The sequence below is a fragment of the Ailuropoda melanoleuca genome, chromosome 11 (assembly GCF_002007445.2).
Source record: "Ailuropoda melanoleuca isolate Jingjing chromosome 11, ASM200744v2, whole genome shotgun sequence".
NCBI classification, from domain to species: domain Eukaryota; kingdom Metazoa; phylum Chordata; class Mammalia; order Carnivora; family Ursidae; genus Ailuropoda; species Ailuropoda melanoleuca.
This window is the reverse complement of record NC_048228.1, coordinates 7,512,753-7,535,438: the sequence shown is the minus strand read 5'-3', so window position 1 is coordinate 7,535,438 and position 22,686 is coordinate 7,512,753. Positions and strand designations below refer to the sequence as shown.

The following is a 22,686-nucleotide window of genomic DNA, read 5'->3' as shown; positions in this document are numbered from 1 at the left end:
TCGAGTCCGCTTCGGGCTCCCGGCTCAGAGGGAAGTCTGCTTCTCCCTCTGCCTGCCGCTCCCCCTGCTTGTGCACGCGCTCTATCTCTATCTAAACAAAATCTTTTAAAAAAGTACATATATGCGTCTGTCATGGAACAAAGTCTGAATCCTGGGATCCTGAAAGTCTTGAATTAGAAGTTGAGGCAAGCAGGCCACAGGCTTGACAGCAGCCCTGCTCTGTATTTGGTTTGAAATGAGGCCTTTAAACAAACAGACTTCATTCTTCACGACGCAAACATAGACGCTCTGATCCACGAAAGAACTGCAACAAATTAAAATTAACTTACTAATGAAATCCAGTATGGGTATTTTATCAGAGCAGGTTTGAATGTAACTCTTAAGTATGTGAACATGAGATCATGTTTGAGACCATGACATCTGTTTTTAAATTGGTTTTCGCCAAAACACAAGGAATAATCATTTTGCTCTTTGAGCACAATGTTAAAAATTTGCTTTTAATATGAGGGAAATATTTTTTAAATTAGATGATTTCTATGAAAAAAACTGAAACAAGATGTTATTCTGGATTCTTAAATATGTTGCGTTTAGCCGTTTTAAATCAAAGGGAGACAAGGGCAGAACTTCCAAGCACATAACAAAGGTGGAAAGAAAGCCCAGTGGGTACACGACAGCAGAAAACACAAAAATCTTAATCAAAAATGTTCACTTTGGGGAGCACCTGGCTGGCTCAGTCCGCGGAGCACAGGACTTTTGATCTCAGGGTTGTGAGTTCAAGCCCCAGGCTGGGTGTGGAGATTACTAAAAATAAAATATTTTTTAAATAAATAAAGCTTTTCAAATTACACGGGAAGGAGAAGACAACTGTGTGAAGAAGAAAGATCACGGCTGTTATTACATTTATTCAGATCCATCGTTAACACTCCTTTGCATGATTGATCGGGGCTGGAGTTTTATTTGCAGGAGGAGAAAGTCTTCCAGAAGAAATCCTTGCAGGGTGTCTTCACCCGCAAGGACCGCTGAGAGGGGGGGACTTCCTGCCGCTTGGCCGCCTCCTTGGCTGCCCCTCCTGTGAAGGGTGCTGCACCCGCCTGGGAGACCCACTGGTACCACCCAGCCAGGAAAGTCAAGAGGCTGTTTTTCTTCATTTCTACCACTTCCTGCAGATGCTTTTAAAAAGAAGCAGAGGACAAAGGAAAGAAAAATAATCAACCATCTGGTTCACCCAGCATTGAAAGATTCATAATTCCTTCCTCAAAAAAAAAAAAAAAAAAAGATGCTTCAGAAGAATAAATCACATTTCCATTTAAAGGATGCAAAAGTTAAAAAATGAAGGTGGGGGGTAAACAGAAGGGGGAATGAACCATGAGAGACTGTGGACTCTGGGAAACAAACTGAGGGCTTCAGAGGGGAGGGGGGTGGGGGGCTGAGACAGGCCCGTGATGGGTATTAAGGAGGGCACGTATTGCATGGAGCGCTGGGTGTTATACGCAAATAATGAATCATGGAACATTACATCAAAAACTAAAAATGTACTGTATGGTGACTAACATAACATAATAAAAATTAATTTTTAAAAAGTCTGAAAAAAAAGTTAAAAAATAAAATAAAGGATGAGAAAGTTAAGAGAGCACCTTAATGAAACTGTTCTAGTTAGAGAGGGAAAAGCTAAGAATTTTCAGTCAAGGAAAAAAATGGCTAGTTTGGCCCATAATCTTGGCTGAGGTCAGGAAATCTATCATTTTCCCTGCCGCCAAGTGCCTGGTCTGACTCCTGAAGGTTCACAAATTACTCTTTGAGACAGATCAGATTGAGACGTGATATTCCCCTCTTTCAAATTCCTTAGAAAGCTTCTAGGAGTAACCTGATGATAAATGACTTGTCTGAAACTCATCTGGTAATTTTAGAGAAAAATCCATTTTTAATGGCCAACTTTATGTACTCTTTCTTGGAACTTTTTCAAAATGGGGAAAAAAAGAGAAAAATAAATCACCTCACAAAGTTACGAATTCTCACGACGGAAACTATAATGATGTCAATGAATCTGAGCCAGTGAAAAGAGTCCCATACCTATAAATTAAGATACTAGAAGCACGTGTGACTAACGCGGGCCATTGGCGGCCCCACGACCGCCCTGCGACAGACTGGCACGATCGTGTAACGTTTCAAAGACTAGCAGATGGAGATCGCTGGCAGGGAGGCCCCCCCTTGAGTTCTAGAGCTCTCTGCAGGTTGTTGGGACCACTGAGGGTAAACAAGAACCCGTGGTCTAAAGGGGACACCCCAGGACAGGTGGCAGCTACGGGGCACCGCACAAAGGTCAGCCCTGCCTTCTGTCTACACTTGGCCCTGGAGACACTGGCGATCCCCTGGCCAAAGAGGCCAAGGAACGAGCCAGCCAGAAAGTGGGCTAGCCTGCGGCCCCAGCACACTACTCACCTGGCTGTCCTGTCCGGTGAGGCCACCCTCCAGGGGCAGGGCCGCGGTGGCTGTGGCCCCCAAGAGCAGCAGCAGGAGCAGGCAGAGGGGCAGCGGCATTCTGCGGGCTGACTGGCACTTCTCCCTGCCGCTCATCTCGGGCAGCCCCGAAATCCGCTGTTTTGTGCACTTGGGTCTCGAGAAGGGGAGGGGTGGGGGGCATTTTAATTAAGCTCCACCTGCAGCTGTTTTTTTGTCTCTGTACCTGTCAAAAGCCTGTACCCCCACTTCCCTCCCTCTCAAGCAGTGCTGCACCTGCCTAAGCCAGCAGCCCACAAAAGCGCTTTTGGATCAGAGTTAACCCCTTCATTAACGCCTCCTACGGTCTCCCGAGTTTAGAGCGGATTTGCTTACTTTGGAGGACACATGCGCTGGCTCCTGAAGTCCCGCGTCCTCACGATCACACCCACGCCCGCAGGCGGCAGAAGCCAGGAGCACAAAGCCAAGTGATTTCACACAATAGAAAATTAGCTGTGCGTGAGGAGCTGAGAATCTGAAATTCTGCCCGGGTAAGGTATGATGGAATCCGCCGTGGGCCCAAAAGACAAGGAGGGATGGGGGGTGCAGGGGGGCGCCCCAAGAACCCGCCGGTTCTCACCGAATCGCAGGCAAGGAGGCTAAAAACCGGGACAAGAAGGCAGGTTTGGGCGTGGTGTGATCGGAAGGGAGCCGAGGGCCCGGGGATGCTGGCCCTGGAGGGCCTGGCTACTTCTGACTCAATGACCTGCACTTGACCCGCTTTCCTGGGAAGGCCGGAGTGTGGAGGCCTTCTCCTTGCTGCCCCCCAGGGCCTCCCCTCCCTGGTCCCAGTTTCAGAATCCCACAAGCAAAGGCGCAGACCCTCTTCATCCAACTGAGACAGCCGGTAAACTGAGTCACTGGCCACAAACCTGCCACTTGGGGCCAGGAGCCACAGCAAGGTTCCAAGTAGAAGTAAAGCAACCGAACTGACAGCTCTCTCCAAAAGTGAAGGCTGACGCTTTCAGTTTTCCAAATTCCTGGCTCACACCCCTCCCCCAAGGGCAATTTCCATCTTAAATTCCAGCAGAGGCTTGTAGAGATTCTAGGCAAAACGGGCATGGCCTGAGTCGTCATGGCTCATTACTGCATGTTGTTTCGTCATTTTTTTCTATACGAAAATAATTTTTTAGCCTAAGAAAATTCCTATAAATGGTATTAAAAATTGAGATTTTTTTTTTTTAATTCAGTAGACTCCATGCCCAACATGGGGCTTGAACTCATAGCCCTGAGATCAAGGGTCCCTTCCTCTACCAACTGAGCCTGCCAATGGCCCCCAAAAAGGAGAGTCTCACAAATGAGAAATTGACAGCAGCTCAGCCAGCTTCTTATACCCTTAGTATATTTTGCAGATTTTACTGGATGGACTCCTCAGACACTCTGAGCACCCAGCGCTTACACTGAACTACAAAGGACCCACGCCAGCAGGGCTGTGAGAGCCTGCCTTGCCAGGGGGCAAGACTCAGCGCCTAGGAATGGAAGCACATCTCCAGGGCGACCAGGGCGCTGGGAGTGGGCCAGGGAGGGCCGGGCGCCGCGGGTGGAGGAAGGCCACGTGCCCTCTTATTACTGGCTGCTTTCGAGCAGGCGGCCGCCCGTCTGGTACTTCAAGGCAAGGGCTGAAGACTAAAACACTGGCTTTGCTCCTGGCCTCTTTACGGCTGTTTTCTCATCTGTAAAATGGGGATAAAAGAAAAAATAGGACCTACTGCCCCCATCAGAGAGCTGTTGTGAGGACTGAAGAAGGTCCCGTAAGGCACCCAGTCCACGTGGAGCCCACGGCAGGCACGCACGTCCAGCAACGCTAAGACGACATCCTCAATCCTTCTCCTTGCTCCCCGGGGAACAGAGAAGAGCCGCACACCACAACACGTGGGAGCCCCCCAACAGGGGCCATGCAACCCAAGGGCTCCCACTTATTCCACCAGCACATCTTACATGCCAGGGTCCAAGTATCTCGGGGTGCTTCCCGCGAGCGCCGCACTGCACAAGGCACCAGCGATCATGTTCTCCAGCCTAGAGCCTGCCCTCCGGGAGCTGATAACCTAAGGTCTTAGGCAAGAGCGTGTTCCTGAAAAGACATCAAATGGGACCTTTCGATTAAAAGGAACTCAGTCCTGAATTATTTTGAAAAACAAAGAGTGCTCCTTCTAAAGGTCCAAATGGAACCAAGAGAGAGGTTAGAGGGTGGAAGACTTTTCTCTAAGTACAGAAGAAACCGAACAGTGAGTGTCCCGTCACCGGACGGGCTCTCTGTCCCTGGAGAACGCTGCAGGAGTTCCTAGGTGGTGGGGAGCCTGGACTAAACGACCCCTAGGGGCTCTTCAGAAACTCAACAATTCAGTAAAGAAAGAAGCATGTCCCAAAGCAGCCTTTCTGGGACATCCAGGTTTTGAAATATCCGCTGTGTGCAAGCCAGTGCAGACCTTTCTGGCGCATTCCAGCTGCTGCTGCGTGCGGAAAGGGATGCTTTCCAAGCTCCCTGGCTCCGGTTAATTTCGGTAATAACACATTACCACGGGCCCTTTATTTCAAGCACTTTGAGGAACCACTGTGACAAGAAGACAACAAATACTATTAACGTCTATGTGCCCAAGACACATTCCTTCCAAAGACACCCGCTTCTTTATTTGGTTCGTCATCTGGTAAACGGTTAATAGGTTCAAGTTTAGAGGAGCTTCCAGGACTCGGAGGAAGCCAGCCCACAAACAGGGCCCTCCAGAGGTCCTTTCTGCCATCTGTCGCCAAAGATGGACTCGCACAGGATGACCGACATCACTGCGGATTCTCCCGAGTGAGCGAAATGCCCCCAGAGCATGCAGTGGGGAAGAGGCGGCTCCCAGGACCCAGGAAATGGAGTCAGCTCCTCCTCACCGTCTGACCGCTCCTGTCACAGGCCCTGAAACACGTGTCGTAAGCCTGCTCATCGGAAGTATAAACAGGGCGCCTGGGTGGCTCAGTTGAAGCGTCTGCCTTCGGCTCAGGTCATGATCCCGGGCTCCTGGGATCGAGTCCCACATTGGGCTCCCTGCTCCGAGCGGAGTCTGCTTCTCCCTCTCTTCCCCACTCATGCTCTATCTCTGTCCCTCTCAAATAAATGAAATATTTTTTTAAAAAGATTTTATTTATTTATTCGACAGAGATAGAGACAGCCAGCGAGAGAGGGAACACAAGCAGGGGGAAGTGGGAGAGGAAGAAGCAGGCTCATAGCGGAGGAGCCTGATTGTGGGGCTCGATCCCATAACGCCGGGATCACGCCCTGAGCCGAAGGCAGACGCTTAACCGCTGTGCCACCCAGGCGCCCCTAAATGAAATCTTTAAAAAAATAAAGTATAAACACATCGTACATAAATATGCAAATACACCCAAAGATTACATGAACATCAAGTCGAGTTTCTGATTTGGCTAGAAAACTCCACATCAAATAGCCAGGCCAGGGACAGGGTGCCTCTCCAGCCCTGGAACCAGACTGGACACCGTGGCACACACAGAGTTCACCACTTCCAATCCCGTGTGTGCCGAGTTTGGAGAGCTACAGAAAGCCATAAAAACAAGACCCACGGCAACAGTCCTCCCCATTTCCTCTTCCTGTCACATACGCCCTATGTCGCTCATGAGAACACAAAGCTACAGAAAGTCACACCTCCACTAGAGTCGCAGGACCCGGAAGCAAATCCGGATCGATCTGGGGACCTGCGGCAAGTCCACGGCGGCCAGGGTCCAACCTCGCCTGACGTGGACTTACAGAGCTTACCCGAAAAGGAAGGTGCTCACACAGGGATCTCGGCGGGAAGGGTCTGTCAGGACGGAAGCTTTAGGATTCCCTTTTCTTACCTGACGTGACACATGGATGTCACAGTCACTTTCTGAGGTGAAAGGAGGAGGCATTTGCAGACCCTGAGACTGTGAAGCTTGATTTCAGTGCTTTCCTGTGACCAGTTTATCATGGCCCCTCGAGAGCCAAACTGTGGGGTGTCTTTTGCTGATCCGTATCTGTTCTATCCAGAACACCTGTCCTGTTCTCTCTCACCCCCTCTTTAGTCAGCACCCCCAGGGTGAATACCGTCTCGACTGGTCAGCAGACCTGGGCAGTGCACAAACCTCTTCAAGCCTCGGTCTGCACATCAGTAAAACGAGGAGAATCAGATCCGCCCCATAAGGCTGGGAGGATGCACTGAGGTCCTATATGGAGCCCCAGGACAGCCTGGCGCAGACAGGGCTCCCAAACGCAGTGCCGTCCCTGTGCCTCCTGCCCCAGCCGGGAAAGGCACGCCCTGGGCCCCCCGACACCCCACAGAGAAGACAGCAGGACTAGAAGCTCCAGGCTTCACAGACCGAGCCAGGGCACCACACACAGGAGTGTTTGGGAAGAGAGCGGGTTTTCCTCTCAAGCAGAACCTCTGCCCCACAGAACCATAGTTAAATTACAAAATAGCCAAAGAAAAGTTGCATAAACTGTGTTTCTGGAGAAAGTCACCTTCAGAAAGTAAAACGGACATGCACCTGTGAGCACCACACTTACCTTGTGGTCACACACGATACAGGTTTAAAAACCGCACTGGAGATCGAAAGAGCTTTGTTCATCTTTCAGGGACTGTCAGCCTGAAGAACCATGTAAAAGAACGAGGAGACAACGAAGATGTTTGCTTGAAAAGTCAGCCACATCTCATTGCTGACACCACCTTATTAATGGCAACAGATACCGTTTCCGATCCCTGCCCCCCAGACTCCTGTGTTAGCGCAGGGGACACGCGGAGCGTTTTGCTCGAGCGTCTCGGGCTCTCTGACACGAGCTTTTGCAGCCAATGACTCGGAGAACACAGCCCAGCAAGCCTCTTAGCCTTTTTATTTTACTCTCTACTGATCCCTTCGAAAACCCCTCTGTGGCAGCGGGGCTCCCGGCCGCCCTCCCCGCTCAAGGCTGCTTCTGCCGGTGGCGACAGAGTCAAGAACCGTCCTTTCCGGCCGCTTCAGCCTCTGCCGGTGCCACTGATTTTGTGTTGTCATTCTCTAGCTGCTTCTTCTTCTTTGCTTTTTGTTCTGTGTTAAACTGAGTGAGCTCTTCGTTTTTCTCTGTGATGTATTTTAGCTACAAAAAAAAAAAAAAAATTAAAGAATCACATTTTTACCTGGTTGTGAAGCCACTCTACAAACCTGGGGCAGCAGAGGGGAATCTAAGTCCCTCCTAATCACTCCCGCCCTAGGAATTTGGGTGGAAAAGCCTGGTTACATTCCTGAGAGTGAAGCAGAACTTCCAGTTTTTCCTGGAAGAAGCAACCAACTACAAAAATCAACCGACTGCTGCCCACACTCCTACCCAAGAGGCAGGAGTTTCCTGAGTAATCAAGAGCTCAACTGCGGAGCGTGCAGAAGACAAGCCAGGCCTCAATATACCCCACCAAGCACCAGGACAATGAACACCCCCCCTAAATGTATCCAACTAACATCGCTGAGCAGCGACGATGCACCAGGTCCTAGGGACACAGGGTAAATAATGCAGGTCCCTGCCGTCAGGGAGGATTTTATTGAACGCACAGATTTAGCTGCAACTCTGTCATGAAAAGAAAAATTAAGAGCCCCAAATAAACACAGGATTGGGAAGTAAACAAATGTGCAATAAGCAGATAACTTCCCAGTTAATGTTCTAAGATGACTGGCACTGCCCATTCCTTTGCAAAAGGAAGAAAGGGCTCACGCAGCCACGACCCGCACAGAACAGATGGGGAGAGAGAAGTGTCTCCCGCGTGGATACACAGCACCGCCAGCCACCTTAGCTGTTTCCTTAGCAATCACACCATCTTTAACCTTGACTTCGACTTTGGAGGGAGGGTATTAGAAGAGCAGGGGGAAAAGGGAGCCCAGTGGAAGCGGTGCTAGAGCCTGGCCTAGACGGTCTGCTTTCGGCCACCCACCCGAGGGCTCCGTGTTCAGCTCTGCAAAGTGCCTAACTCCGGCGGCCTCTCCTGTAAAATCGGGCTAATCAATCATGTTATGAAAAACCCTCGGAGGCAGGCTGTGAGGTTTGAAATAATACACGTAAAATAATAACTATAAAAGCCCCCCGTAAACTGTCAAGTGCTATACAAACTCCTTCAGCAACTACGTACTGAGCGCCTGCTGTATGCCAGGCCATATTTTAGGGAGGGCAGATGAAGCAGAGATGAGACAAAGGTCCCCGTCCTGGTGGAGCTCACAGGATGAGGGACAGAAAGTGTTCTCACTGCTAGGATTAGACAAGGTCAGAAAACCTCACAGATGCCCTGGGTCTGCCCCAGGCCATGGCCACCAGGCAGGCATGACCACAGCAACGCCTGTAAAACGAGGGCGTGGTCAAGACGACTTCTAGATTTCTTTGGAAAGACAGAAAACGTGCTCCGTTTTCTGCCCATCCCAGCCGTGCAGACACTCCTTCCATACATGGCCCATGAGAGCTGTGCACACGGCAACACAACTCTCCCCACACGCTCCAGCCGGTGGCCTGTCTCTGACACCACGCTGTAAATGAAACTCAGGGCCAAAGTTTTGAGATGTTACGAAAAAGGCAAATTATGAAACCAGAGAGTGCTGATTAGAAAATTTCAAATTGGCTTAGCGAGATCCATCATGATGAAAGAGAGACTATAAATTGCGGGCAGGTCTGAATGGTTCAACCGTCTCTCGTTTTTAATGCAAGGTGCCCTGGGGAATCGCTTCATGGCTGCAAGTGATTAATTGGGAATAATGTATTCTGATGGGAAAGGGGAGTGAGGAAAGAAATTCATCTCTCACCAGTGAATTACTCCTCCTGGCTAAGAGCTTCACATCTTCGGTGTTAATTGTGCTTCTTTTCGCATGTCTGTAGAAAGGGCAGGAACAATTCACCAAAATGTTTAGTATCACTTTAAGTTTTGATGAAACCCAAAAGTTCATGGTCAGACTCCAAACTAGCAAGGATCTCTAAGTAGCCCATCTTTTTAGATTAAATTCATTACGCAACAATGACATAAAAATGAGTGAAGTGACTTTGCCAAGATACTAATTAAATAAAGAGACCAAGGAAAGCAGCAGCCATCTGTCCACCTCCAACCGAGGCCACGGGTGCCTGAGCGGGGACTTGCTTGGGCACAACGGTCACAGCGAACACCGCAAAAAGAGCACGCAGCCCATCCGTGCACACCTTTAGTGAAAAGAGAAAATGGCACAATATCTCACAACACAAAGATCGCCTCTGCTTAAACAGATGTGAAGTACAACAACAAAGATACCAAGACCCCGAAGCTCTTCTCCGAGGGCTACGTTACAGGCAGGTGCCCCGCCTTCCCAACAAGGAGGTAATGCGCTCCCTCAACAACAGCCGAGCTGGAACAAAGAACATCCTTTAAACTGGAGTCTGTGTCTTGCTTACAACCTGGACTCAAATTCTCATTCCAGGCCTCTTATCTTTGCTTTCAAAGGTAATTTTAGGGGCCCCTGGGTGGCTCAGTCGGTTAAGCGTCTGCCTTTGGCTCAGGTTGTGGTCCCAGGGTCCTGGGATGGAGCCCCACATCTGGCTCCCTGCTCAGCAGGGAGTCTGCTTCTCCCTCTGCCTGCTGCTCCCCCTGCTTGTGCGCTCCCTCTCTCTCTCTCTCTCTGACACATAAAGAAAAAAATATTTTAAAAATAAATAAAATAAAAGGTAATTTCAGATAATAAGCTCTAGTCAATAACTTATTGCTCTAATTACACCATTTCTTACTTCCTCCAAAAGTAAGTAGAAACTTTGTACACAGGAATAAGTAGGCATCTTTGTATCCTTAATAACCAGTAAAGCGGCCAACACACAGTCCTCACCAAATATCTGTTCTGTTAACAATAAAATCACACAGAAATTACACTCCATAATTTGACCAAATTAAACCTTCACATTCTGCTAAATGTGCAGATGGCATGTGTCGTCTCCTCACGACTGACAGCATCTGCCTGTGCCAACAGTATCCATTGCAGGAGACAACTTCTCATTAGCCATTCGCAAGGGCCAGGAGAGAAGGGGAACAGTCAGAAGGGGAGATCAGAGCGGCCACAGAGTAGAAGCCGGGCCACAGATGTACCAGGGGGAGGCGGTTAGGTGCCACGGACACAGTGTGGACCTGAGTCACAAGCTTGGGCCGCTCTGCTGGTTTTCACATTCTTCGCAAAGTGCCACAAACAGAAAAACAGAAGGAAGAAGCACAGTGACCTGTTTACAGAGTAAGGTTAGGCGATCTGTTCACAAGGAAGCGTCCAGGAAACGGCAAAGCCAAGCCTCTCCACTACTCGGCTTGGTATCTGCTCCCTCTGCACCGTGTTTTCATGCCAATACTTCCCTAAATGGAGGGGCAGGTATATCGGAGGCTGGCCTCCGCACATCTAAATCAGGCCTCTGACTCCAGAAAACGACTCACGGGAAAATTACAAAGCAGTTTTTCAAGTAACACTGTTAGCAACGCAGGTTTTGAAAACTATTCCCAAAATGTTCCTAGAATCTACTTACTAATATCTGTCTTCTTGAGAATGTTACATCTTTAATATATTAACAATATTAGGTGACTAGAGATTTCAGAGCTAAATTAAAGGAAATTCGCAACTTAAATTGGGAGATGATTTTCCAAAGTTTACAGGCGAATTAGTTCAAATTTAAACACATTTTCTCATAGAAACAATGTTACAACTCCTGGTTAGGTTCCCAGCCAGCCTACAAAGACCATTTAATATACAGCTGGCCTGAAACAGTCCTTCAGACTCCTTGTAGGACTCACAGTTCTAGAAGACAGTGGCCTTGGGGAAAATACAAAGCCACAGGGTAAACGAAGCTGACCTTCTGGGAATATCAATTTTATTCCGTGAAAAACTTTACTTTTTTTTTAAGATTTTATTTATTTGAGAGAGAGAGCGCAAGCAAGCCCAAGCAGGAAGGAGGGGCAGAGGCAGAGGGAGGAGGAGACTCCCCCACTGAGCAGGGAGCCTGACGCAGGACTCCATCCCAGGACCCCGGGATCACAACCTGAGCGGAAGGCAGACGCTTCACCGACTGAGCCACCCAGGTGTCCCGCCCCAACCCCTACCCCATGATAAACTTTAAAACAGGATTTCTTTTATTTTTTAATGACAGCAAACTGAAGTATTATGAAGATCAGTGTGAAATTAGACAAGGGCGAGTCTTCAAAGTAAATCTGCACTTGTGTTGGCTCGGGGGGCGGGGGGACCGTGAAGAGTGCCAGAGGACACCCCAGGACACGCGGAAGGGGAGGCATCTCGTCGTCAGTAAGCCTCTGCCTCTCTCAGTTAGACAACAGCAGCTTGGCAGCCTTGACACAGACCCCCTGACTTGATGATGCCCTTGCCTGGGAAGCTTACAGGCTAAGTGACACACACAGCAAGCAAGTACCCTCACCCAGCAAGTACCCAGCAAAGGAAAACCAACCTCTTAACGTAATCATAAAACAGACTACCTGAAAGCTCAGTGTATTATGTGCTAAATATTTCCAATTTCGTTCTTATTTCTAGTATTTTTACAGAAGCACCTAAAAACACTTGTTGTCTTTCCCACAGCTAACACAGAAATGGCAGGAAAAGTCATGACTGGGGATTTACTGCTGGTGTCCACCAGGGAGAGGCCAGAGAAGCCCATCAACGCCCTGCAATGCACAGCACAGTTCCCACCACAACCCAGAAGGCGCCGGCCCAAAATGTCAATGGTGCTGAGATGGAGAAACCCGGCTCGATGTTGATAAACTTCATGTTCAAATCAAATAATCGTGGGCTTACATATTTACATTTTTGTGCCATCCTTTGTAATAAAAAGAAGTTCTATTTTCTGAAAAAAGGAAAGACATGGCAAGAGGGGTGATAAATGTTATTTCGCACGAGGCGCAGGGGCTTCGGGGGAGATAATGGGCGCCACGTAAGGAGCCACCACCTGAATTAACAATGAAGAAACCACAGGAGCTATCAGTATCCCATAATATGATCCTATCCCTTTTGCCAAGTTGGCGATGCTAAGCGGTTTTTAGGGATTCATATACACAGGGACAGGAAAGATTTAGAGTCCGCCCTCTGAGAACCTACCGCTTTAATTCATTCAAAACACTCACCCGAGCCACAAAGAGCTAACGGGAGCGAGGTGAAAAGCTCGGGGCGCGGAGCGGCTGGCACCGCATCAGAAGTGCGAGCAAATTGCAAAGCTCTAGCCCTTTCCGGCCTCCGCCATTCAAACTGCTTCATAAAAGCAATTCGGTGCGATTGTTTTCAATTACCTGAGGTACTAATTGAAGAGATGAGGATAAATCACCTGTAAGAGCTCGAGCTTCCCCGCAGGAAGCAGGTCACCCACTTTTCACGGAGTGTGTGTGCCTCTGGTGACGGACGCCGCGACCCCGAGGCTGAGTGCGGGCGGGCGCTGGGTGCTGTCACTGCCCCCACGGCCGCCCACGGTCACCGCCGGGCACTCAGCGCGGGCGCACCCCACACCACCCTGCGGCACACACACGCCCCGCACATTCACAGCCCTCGTTTAACCGGGAACCGAACAACTCCGCTTCTTTGACAAAAAGTACTCAGAAGATGTCAAAAAAATGCCAAATCAAGTCTGAATGGACGTGATTACAGCAGATGTTATATTCTCGCAGAATCATGACGACAGATGAGCCTCCAATAACCCATCCACCCACACACACGAAAGCCTAAAGCTCTCCTGAAACACACCGCCAGACGGGGAGTAGGAACAGCACGTCGACGCGCACAGCATCAGACACGCAACTCTTTACCCACCTTGCGAACATTTCAAGGTCTTTGGCAAAAGTTTCTGAAAGAGAAGAAGACGTGCTTTAGCTATCCTCATGTCAATCTTATCTCAGAAGGAGGGAAAGTGCAACCTCAGTTCCCACAATACAGTGACTAACACAACAAACCCTTTTGTTCGTTAGAGAGGACGCACTTCAGGCCGCCCCATCCCCGGACAGGAGCCTTTTAGCCTGGGTTGTAGGAGTTATTCATATGGCCTCCCTGTCATAATCGTGGTAATTGTGGCCACACCTCTCCTTCCATGACACTAGCCCTTAATCTTAAATTTTGCTACAAGTTATGGCTTGAGAGGACATTAATTTCCTTGGACGTCAAGCAGATACCAATGTCACAAGCTCGGCTGTCATAGAAACCATGGCATGGGCGATATAAAAATGTTATAAAGCAACGAGATAAAAATGTAATGTCTAATGTTCCAGGCAGTTTAAAACAGAACAAAATAAAGGGGTTCATGCCCAGTGTTAGGTAATAGAAATAGATGTTTCCATAAAACATCTGAATCTTACAGCCTAGAAATGAAATGTTTCATGAATAGTGCCCTATGGTTATGTTCTCCGTCTGTTGATAAGAAGAGCCATGGTACCCGGCCACACATTTCTCCTGGGCAAAAACAAGTTGGGGGATTTCCACCCACAGAGAGAAAGGCCCTGCTTCGTACCGCACTGCCGGAAGGTCAGCTCTGAGATCGCTGCGATGGTTTGTTTGCTGAATGGCATCTCTCTGTCCGATGCAACTTCCTCGCAGAGACAACCAACAGTGTAGTGGACGGCTGCTTTCAGCCTCTGAAGCAAAAAGTCAAAATACTTCATGGGTGAGGTTGCAAATAAGAGCTTTTCACATCTTCGAAAATTAAGACCAAGGAGAGGGTCTGCTCAGCCTAATTCCTTCAGCACTTTCCATAATGGCTGAGTGACTTTTCAAGTGTACTAATAAATTAATGAGGCCCTCTGGAGTGTGACTTGGAGAAACATTACTTCCTTGTTAATGGTTATGATTTAGGTCAAGTAAAGATAAGGAATTACAATGGCAGGTCAGCGGGGAGAAAAGTCAGACTTGCACTTGCAAAGTATCTGCATGACTTTAGATATTCCACAAATGTGTACCCATTCCTACTGAGTAAAGGCATATGCTAGGTGTTTCTGGAACAATGAAAAACCAGACAGGGGTTACTCTAGTGAAATGCCAAAGGATCCCATCCCTCTGCTCTAAGTCACTGGGGCCCCAGGCCTGCACATGACAAAGGACAAACGCTCGGGACCATGCCGGGAAAGGCCTGTGAGGACACGTCTGACCCTCCTTTGTTGGCTTGCTAGCCCACCTCACTAGGACCCTCGCTGTTCCTTAGCAACCCTTCTAGATACTGAAGAACATAGTTTTCCCAGGCAGAGGAGCAAAGAAGCAAAACAAAGCCAAGCCAAGATCTCAGCGTGCTGTCAACAAACTTACTGCGCCCCTGGGGGTGCTCCTCTATGCTGGAGACAGAACTGGACAGGGGGACAGCTGAACCCCAAACAGCAAGTGTTCACAGCTGAGACAGGATGAGGAGGACCTAGAGAAACACAGCTCCAGGAGCCCAGGGTAGAGGCCAGGCAGATAAGCAAGGGTAACGACCTTTCTTGGTTTCAGATGTCAAAAGACAAGGTAAGTTGAGGCCTGTGGTAGAAGGAGACAAAGGGACCATCGCCCTGGGAAGGGATAAAGAGCCCCCATGGTCATCTTTTTTTAGGTACGTGTGGCACTGTCATTAGAGGAACAGGACAGGGAGGCTTCTGAACGTTCCACAAATTTTTTGTCCCTCCTTTTGCCCACCTCCTGGACCGGGCCAAGTGCCTTCTTCAATGTTGCAGACAACACTGCACTTCGAGGCTCAATCCCTAGATCCCAAATTCCTCAGGGGCAGGACCCTGTCAGTTTTGTTCCCTACTGTCCACCTAGCGCCAAGAACAGCTGCAGGAATGAGTGGCGGGACCCTCAACTTGCTCACCAACTTCTCAGCCCATCTTTGCAGTCATACTCATTGCTTCAGTAAGCTGAAAATACGAAAATGAGGACAGCCTCAGCTCTCAGGGTTTATCACCCACTACACCTTTGCCATCAGTGGACTCTTCAAAACCATCAATGTCAGGAAAGACAAAAAGGGTGGAGAACTCCCTGGGAAGATCAAAGAGACAGGACTACTAAATGCAAGTTATGACCCTTGACTGGATCCTGGATGAAAGAAAAAAAGACCAGAAGAAACAGCTTTGGGACACACTGGGGACACGTGCCTATGGACTGAACATCAGGTAATAGGACTTTACCAATACTAAACTTTCTGAGTGTGATACTTGAGGTTATATACGAAAATACCCCTATTGTGGCGAGAGGCATACGAAAGCACTAGAACTTAAAGGGAAAGTGTCAAGGTACCTGCAATTAAATCTCAAATGATTCAGGAAAAAAAGAGAGCAAAGGAGTAAATATAGCCAAGTGTTAACAACTGGTGAATCCAGGTGAGGAGCCTATAGCTGCTTTTCTTGCAGCTTTTCTTGAAACCTTGCGCTTCCCAAAAGAAAGGGAGGCGGTGGGTAAGCAGCTTCTGAAACGAACCCTGGCAGGAGGGCACTCCCGTGCACTGAGCTCACTCCCGGTCTTCACCTTCTTTGAGGTGGCCGCCCTGGTTCTTGCTTTTTATCTCTTCAGGGCGTTCTGGCTCGTTCCCACGACTCTGCCCCGTGCCCTTGTTGCAGGCGCTGCCCGCAACCGCCCTGGGAGGTTCCTACTACTCGGATTCTGCGCGCGGCAAAGGGGGGCTGGAGCAGAGCCGCGCGCCGCTCGGGCTGCAGAGCCAGGGCTGGAACCCACGCGGGAAGGAGCCCGCGCGGCATCCGGGCTCGCAGCGCGTCCCCGCGTCTGCAGGACGGAGCGCGCACCTCACGGCGGTCACGCGCCAGGCCCCGCGCTAAGTGCTTTGCCTGTTTCCCCTTCCAGTGCGCACACCCTATTCTCCCGACAGCCCTGTCTGAGAAGGGACCCCGGCCGCCCGACTCCGACCCGCGTTACCCTGGAGACCGCCTCCCAGCACCCCCCGCGGCAGGCCAGGCCAGCTGGCGCAGGCGCAGGCGGCCGGAGCGCGCTCTCCGCCCGTGGGGACGCGTCCCAAGAAGCGCCCGGCGGAGGCTTCGAGGCCTTTCCCTCGCCAGAAGCTCGACGCTGTCCTCCCCCAGCCCGGCAGGGACCCGACTTTCCTGTACCTGTCGGTAGGAGAATCGCTGCTGCTCCTCGGCCGCCCCGTCCTCCTCCTCCTCCATCGCAGCAGGGCCGACCCAGGCAGGCGCGCGAGGGCTGAAGGAGGCGGCGGCCGGGAGGAGTCTGTCGTATTTCCCGCCGCGGCGCCGGGCGACGGGCCGCGCGGGGGGACAAAGCTCGAAGCCTCTCGCCGCCGCGCCGCGCGCGCCCTCTGGCGGCCGCTCCGGGAAAGGCCCTTCGCGTTCGGGGGCGGGCCCCCCACCGGCTCCCCGGGGCTCAGCGCCTGGCTTGAGGCTCCCACGAGCCCTCGGAAAGGAGGCGTGTGTGCAGGGACAGCGTTGTCGGATGGCACCCTTCCCTGTAAACTCCGTGTGGCTCTAACCTCCGCAGGCCTTGCAAAAGCCCCCCAGTGTCTGTAACTGTGTCACCAACGGTAGTGTTACGGCATCAGCCTGCAGGAAAGTGCTGGATGACTGTCCCATTCAGCAGCGCAGGCAGTGAGTAGGTGACACAGCGAGGCTCACTCACTCACTCAGCAGCAGTACCAGGGCCCCCAATTAAAAAAATTGTAAGTAAGCTCTGCCCAACATGGGGCTCGAACTCACACACGCAGAGATGCTTGCTCTTCCAACTGAGCCAGCCAGGCGCTCCAGGGCCCCCAACTTTTTTTTTCTTTTAACATTTTTAAAAAGATTTTATTTAGTTATTTATTTAGTTATTTATTTTAAAGATTTATTTTATTTAAAGATTTATTTTTAAGATTTTATTGATTTATTGATTTAAAAGAGAGAGACAGAGTGAGCACATGGGCAGAGGGAGAAGGAGAAAGCCGAGTCAGAGCCACACGGAGCCTGAGCTCGTGACCCACACCGAAATCAAGAGTCCATGCTCAATGGAGGGAGCCAGCCTGGCATCCCAGGGCCCCCAGTTTTTTAAAAAGGGCTTTGACTTATGTATTTTCCAAAGTCTCGCTGCAGTCATCAGGGCGAAAACACCTCTCCTTGGACGTCCTCCCACTTAGGGCTCAGGGTTGTGTTCACTTTTGACTGCATAGGGAGGCGAGCATTGAGAGCTCCTGAGGGTATTCTGAACACCTTCCAGTGCCCTGAAAATCATCGGCCTTTCCTGACTAATCTGAAACTAAGGAAGAAAAGAAGGGTGCTCAACTGAAAGAATACACAGGCAGCCTCCCCTCTTGACACCTCTGTGGAGAAAGTCAGGGATGGGCGGGGGTGAAGGGAGAAATTGTGGGGGCAGAATCCCACAAGGATTTGCTTTTGGCCCCCCACCTGCAACTGTCCTACATCTTTGCTGAATCCTAAGTGGGGGGGGGGGTCGAGGAGGCAGAGATTTGACATACAAAGTTATTCGGGGTGATTATTTGTGTAACCTGAAGATTTTATTCTTCAAAATAATCTATAAAGGGTTCTTAGAAACCTGAAGCGCTGACATATTTTAATTGCCAGTTTATAGAATGAGGATATTAAGGGATAGAAAACTTGCAGACGTATGAACCGAATAACCTTTTTTGTTTGTTTTAAAACAAGAGCATATGCATCCAGATAGAGATGTGGGATATTTGAAAGGAATAGAAAGAGCTGGAAGGATACATGACAAATACAGTTAACTTCTAAGCAGTGAGTTGACGAGAAGGCAATAAAGACACTCAGATTTTCACTTAATATATTCCTGTATTCTGCATTTTTTTTTTAAGATTTTATTTATTTATTTGACAGAGAGAGACAGCCAGAGAGAGAGGGAACACAAGCAGGGGGAGTGGGAGAGGAAGAAGCAGGCTCCCAGAGGAGGAGCCTGATGTGGGGCTCGATCCCAGAACGCTGGGATCATGCCCTGAGCCAAAGGCAGACGCTTAACGACTGAGCCACCCAGGCGCCCCTGTATTCTGCATTTCTTAACTAATGTGTGTGTGTCTTTTACAATTAAAGGGAAGCCCACAAGCCACTCTTGGTCTTCCTCTTCCACGGAAGTGCCCCCAAGCCCCACAAGTGTGCCGAAGGCCGAAACCCAGAGAAACTCTTTTTGGAGGAATCGGCCTTCTGATCGATTTCTATTGCGTCTGAGATGACAGGTGTCTCTGGCCTCTTCTCCCCACTGCTCCCTGAGAGAGTCCCGGTGTCCCGTCCCCTGGGATGGTCCCCAGTGCCATGCAGGACAGGCCTCTCACAGTATGTCGCTGATCTGCAGCCTGTGCCTTGGCAGGCCCAGTTCTGCCCATCGGTACGGCCCTGCCCCTCACGCTGCCACTCTCTGGTCTCCAGCAGGAAAGAAGGGGGCCAGCAGGCATGGAGTGGGCTGGGAGCAGGTGGAGAGCTCCAGCCGTAGGGGCCCAGCCCCTATCATGAGCTTTGGGACCCAGGGCAAGCCACAGAACCTCTCCAAGCCCCAGTTCCTGCATTTACAAAGTGGGGGCCCTAGTACTAACATCAGAGAGTGGTTGTGAGGCCGAAATTGCACCTAAGTGCTCAAAAATAGTCACAGTTATCTCCTGGGCAGTTTCTATGCTTTGTACCTTGCATGTTATCTCATTTTAAAGCAGTTGCTTCCCAGGGCGCCTGGGTGGCTCAGTCGATTAGGCATCTGACTCTTGATTTTGGCTCAGGTCCTGATCTCAGGATCCTGAGACTGAGACCCACATCGGGCTGCGCACTGTGTGAGGAGTCTGCTTGGGATTCTCTCACTCCCTCCCCCTCTGCCACCCTGCCCTCTCTAAAAAAAAATTATATACACATATATATGTACAAATAAAGCAATTGCTTTATTCTAGTTATTCTAGTGGTCTGCAGAATACCCACAGACTTCAGAGTCTGATAGAGGAAGATCCAGAGCTGAGGTATTTCGTCACCGAGAATGGATCTGTTTGGAGGGAGGGATTTTCCCCGGTGAGGAACCAGCCATGCCCACTGGCCACTAGATGTCAGCGTTGTGCCACGTTGTGAAATAAGACCGGCCCAGCCGGCGGTGATCCTACCTTCCCTGGGGGTTACTAGCTCCTGGGCTGTTCTAGACACCTGTTTCATCTCTCAGCTGCCCTCACAAGTAGGTACTGGTACCCCATTTGATATGTGAGGGAACAAGGTCACAGAGGTGAGAGAACTTGGTCCCAGAGCACAGAGATTAACGTGCTGGGAAGTGGTGGAGCCTAGATCGGATTTGCCGCAGCCTGGCTTCCGAGCGCACGCCCTCGGCGTAGGTAAAATGGGGATATTTGCGGGCTTCCTGGATCCTTTTCAGCTGCATTAAAAAGGGGGCCATGACTTAAACTTCAATAACAGTCATCATTTTTTTCCTCTAAAATTGCCCTGTAAAATGCTGATTCTAAACAATCAATCTCCGTTGGCTGTCGTGTGGATTCTGTCAGCTCCCGAGGTCAGGACTTCCCATCTGCCCTCCCCATGGACACGCTGTCCCTGGCCCGGCGCTTGGCACGTAGCAGGTGCTCAGGAAGCATGGTGGTGGCCGAACAGAGGCGTGGATTGTGCACACGAGCAGGAAGGCGGTGCAGGGGTCCAGCGCAAGGGCCCTGGCTGCCGTGTTCTGGTTACAGCGCGTCAGGGGTCACCAGACCATCCGTGTCTTCGTTTGTACCCTGGGCGGAATGACAGCGCCTGCTTCAGAGGGTGTGGTACTGAAGGAGTTCGCTTCAAACGGAGCCTGGCACACAGTTATTCTTCTCCTCCTGTATGTGCCATTTATACAGTAGGAGACACTCAGGAAAACGCCCAAATAGGGCCAGAGGTCCTGACACCTCCATGTCACAAATTGTCTTTTTCCAGGGAAGCAGAGGTGACAGATACCGGCTCAAAAACTCGAGCCAATATCTCCTGACCCACGTGCTCCTCTAGAACGTGGCCCACGCTGCCATCGAGGGGTAGGGTCTCGTCCTCCACCCATTGAATTTGGGGTGCTTATGACTTGCTTGTAACTGATATAAAGTGGCTGAAATAACGCTGTACGGCGCCCACGGTTAGGTCTTCAAAGGCAGCGTCGTGCCTGCTTTGTTACCTGGAACACTCAGCTTGGGAGCCGAGCCCCCGGGGCAGAAGGTCGCCGCACCTGAGGCTGCCATGCCATGAGGCAGCCCGAGGCCACATGGCGAGGCCACATCTCAGCCCTAGCTGAGGTCCCCGCAGCCAGCATGGACCACCAGATGAATGAAGAGGACAGACCCCCTCCGAGTGACCGCAGCCACGGAGTGGTCCCGAGCTTTCAAGCCTTTGCTGAGGTCCAGATACTGTAGAACAGAGACAAGCTACGCCCCTGTGCGCTTCCAGCTCCCAAGCCACAGAATTAGGCTAAAGATGGTTATTACCTGCGTTTAGGGCGGTTTCTTACACGCCGCTCAGCGGTAACTGGAGCAACGTGCAGCGTTACTAGACTGTGGACGTATTATGTATATACTAACATACGTGCTAAGAGAAGGACACCTGTCCTGAAGCCCCTCTGCCTCCCTGAAAGGAGGGGCTCCACGTCGGCGTCGGTGAGTGTGTAACACCTGTCAGTCCCCTGCCTGAAGTCCCCTTGCTGAGAAATCCTGTCTGCTCCCATGTCTGATGCATCGGTCTTTATCACCAACCTCTCGGTCCCAAATGAAGCAGGAGCTGTGGCTGAAGCCATTAGTAGGCCGAGGATTTCTGCCCGGAGAGGCCCTTTCCTGGAGTAGCCACCAGTCTGTCCCCGCACCCGCCAGAACCCCTGTGCGCTCACCTCCAGCACGTTCAGAGCTGCTGGCCCGCCACCTGGCACAGGAGCTGGTAAGCGATGGCCAACTCTGCAGAGCGGTCCCTGTGGGGCGGGCACTGATGTCGTCCTCAGAACAGCTCTGTGAGGGAGTCTCACCGCCCTTTCCGCGCAGACGAGAAAGTACACGGGCACAGAGGGGCAGCGACGTGCGGAGCAACGGTGAGGTCATGGCGGGGCTGCCCTTATGGGGCGAACCGAGGTTTCACTGATCTGTTTTTCAGGTCCGTCCCAGGATGTAAAATTCAAACAGCACGAGCGCTTCTCTAGTAAAAACAGTCTCCCCAGCAAGGGCCTCGGCAAAGGACTGTCACTTTCCTTAACAGGACAAACAGCTTCCTCTTATTGTGACCTCGCTGTGTGCCGGGTGCTGTGCCAACTACCTGCGTGGTCTCACTCATCACCCCGGTAACTGGGAAGTCGTTGTCAGCCCCGCTGCGCAGATGAAGAGATGGCAGGTGGAGGGCTTGGGCGCTGCTGCCGAGTCCGCCCATGCGCTCGGGTCTTCTGTCTGGTCCGTGGCCCGCGGCCCGCGTGGCATCGCCTGGGAGCCAGTTAGATACGCACAGCTTAGGGGCGCCTGGGTGGCACAGCGGTTAAGTGTCTGCCTTCGGCTCAGGGCGTCATCCCGGCATTATGGGATCGAGCCCCACGTCAGGCTCCTCTGCTGTGGGCCTGCTTCTTCCTCTCCCACTCCCCCTGCTTGTGTTCCCTCTCTCGCTGGCTGTCTGTCTCTGTCAAATAAATAAATAAAATATTAAAAAAAAAAAAAAAAAAGAAACGCACAGCGCGGGCCGCACCCCGTCCTGCTGAATCCGAACCTGCCCTTTTCCTCAAGACCCACCCCCTGCGCTGGGGGCTTGTGTAGTTTGAGAAGCTCCACCGGCCTCCACCGCCCCCTGGAAGGCGTTTGTCCCAACCTCCACGCCCTGCCGTGCAGCACACGGAGGACGCCACCAGAACCGTCCTGAAGACGGGCTTGCAGAGCGAACTCACCGCTGGGCGCTGAGACGTAAACTGGTGTCTGACCCGCAGAAATCCCGCTGCTTCAGGGGCAGGTACAGCCTGCAGTGGCAATAACGCCACAGAGAGATGCTTATTACCTGCCAGGCCCTGGCCTGTTCTTCACTCCACAAATCCGCCAAACAGCCTTGAGGAGACAGGTACTATTATCCCATCTTACAAATGAGAAAACTGGGAGCAGGGATGGTAAATAATTTGCCGAAAGCCCTACAGCTAGTGGGGGCGGGGGTCTGATCTGAGGCTTCATAGCTTCTGGATGCTGAGCAGGGCCTAGTTCTATTGCACGTGATCGGTAGGATTTCAGACACTCTTCCGGACGGTCCAGCTTTACATTCACGCTTTTGACGCTTAGCCTCCCACCCCGCACTTCGCACTTCGTGTCTC

The 22,686-nt window shown here is 50.9% G+C and overlaps 2 protein-coding genes across 2 annotated transcripts; both read right to left on the bottom strand.

Moving 5' to 3' along the window:
- On the bottom strand, positions 1 to 7,167 carry LOC100480019 (cortistatin-like). The gene is made up of 4 exons (XM_002927435.4): positions 6,251 to 7,167; positions 2,833 to 5,395; positions 2,440 to 2,614; positions 1 to 1,169 (listed from the first exon to the last, which is right to left on the bottom strand). Exons 2-4 carry the CDS (start codon positions 2,844 to 2,846, stop codon positions 954 to 956), a joined length of 405 nt encoding a protein of 134 aa, XP_002927481.2. The 5' UTR covers positions 2,847 to 5,395; positions 6,251 to 7,167; the 3' UTR covers positions 1 to 953.
- A 151-nt stretch (positions 7,168 to 7,318) lies between these two features.
- On the bottom strand, positions 7,319 to 16,695 carry LOC100479766 (centromere protein S-like). The gene is made up of 5 exons (XM_002927434.4): positions 16,527 to 16,695; positions 13,952 to 14,075; positions 13,261 to 13,294; positions 9,265 to 9,331; positions 7,319 to 7,585 (listed from the first exon to the last, which is right to left on the bottom strand). The coding sequence occupies exons 1-5, from the start codon at positions 16,581 to 16,583 to the stop codon at positions 7,442 to 7,444; spliced, it is 426 nt and encodes a 141-aa protein (XP_002927480.1). The 5' UTR covers positions 16,584 to 16,695; the 3' UTR covers positions 7,319 to 7,441.
- Positions 16,696 to 22,686: the final 5,991 nt, after the last annotated feature.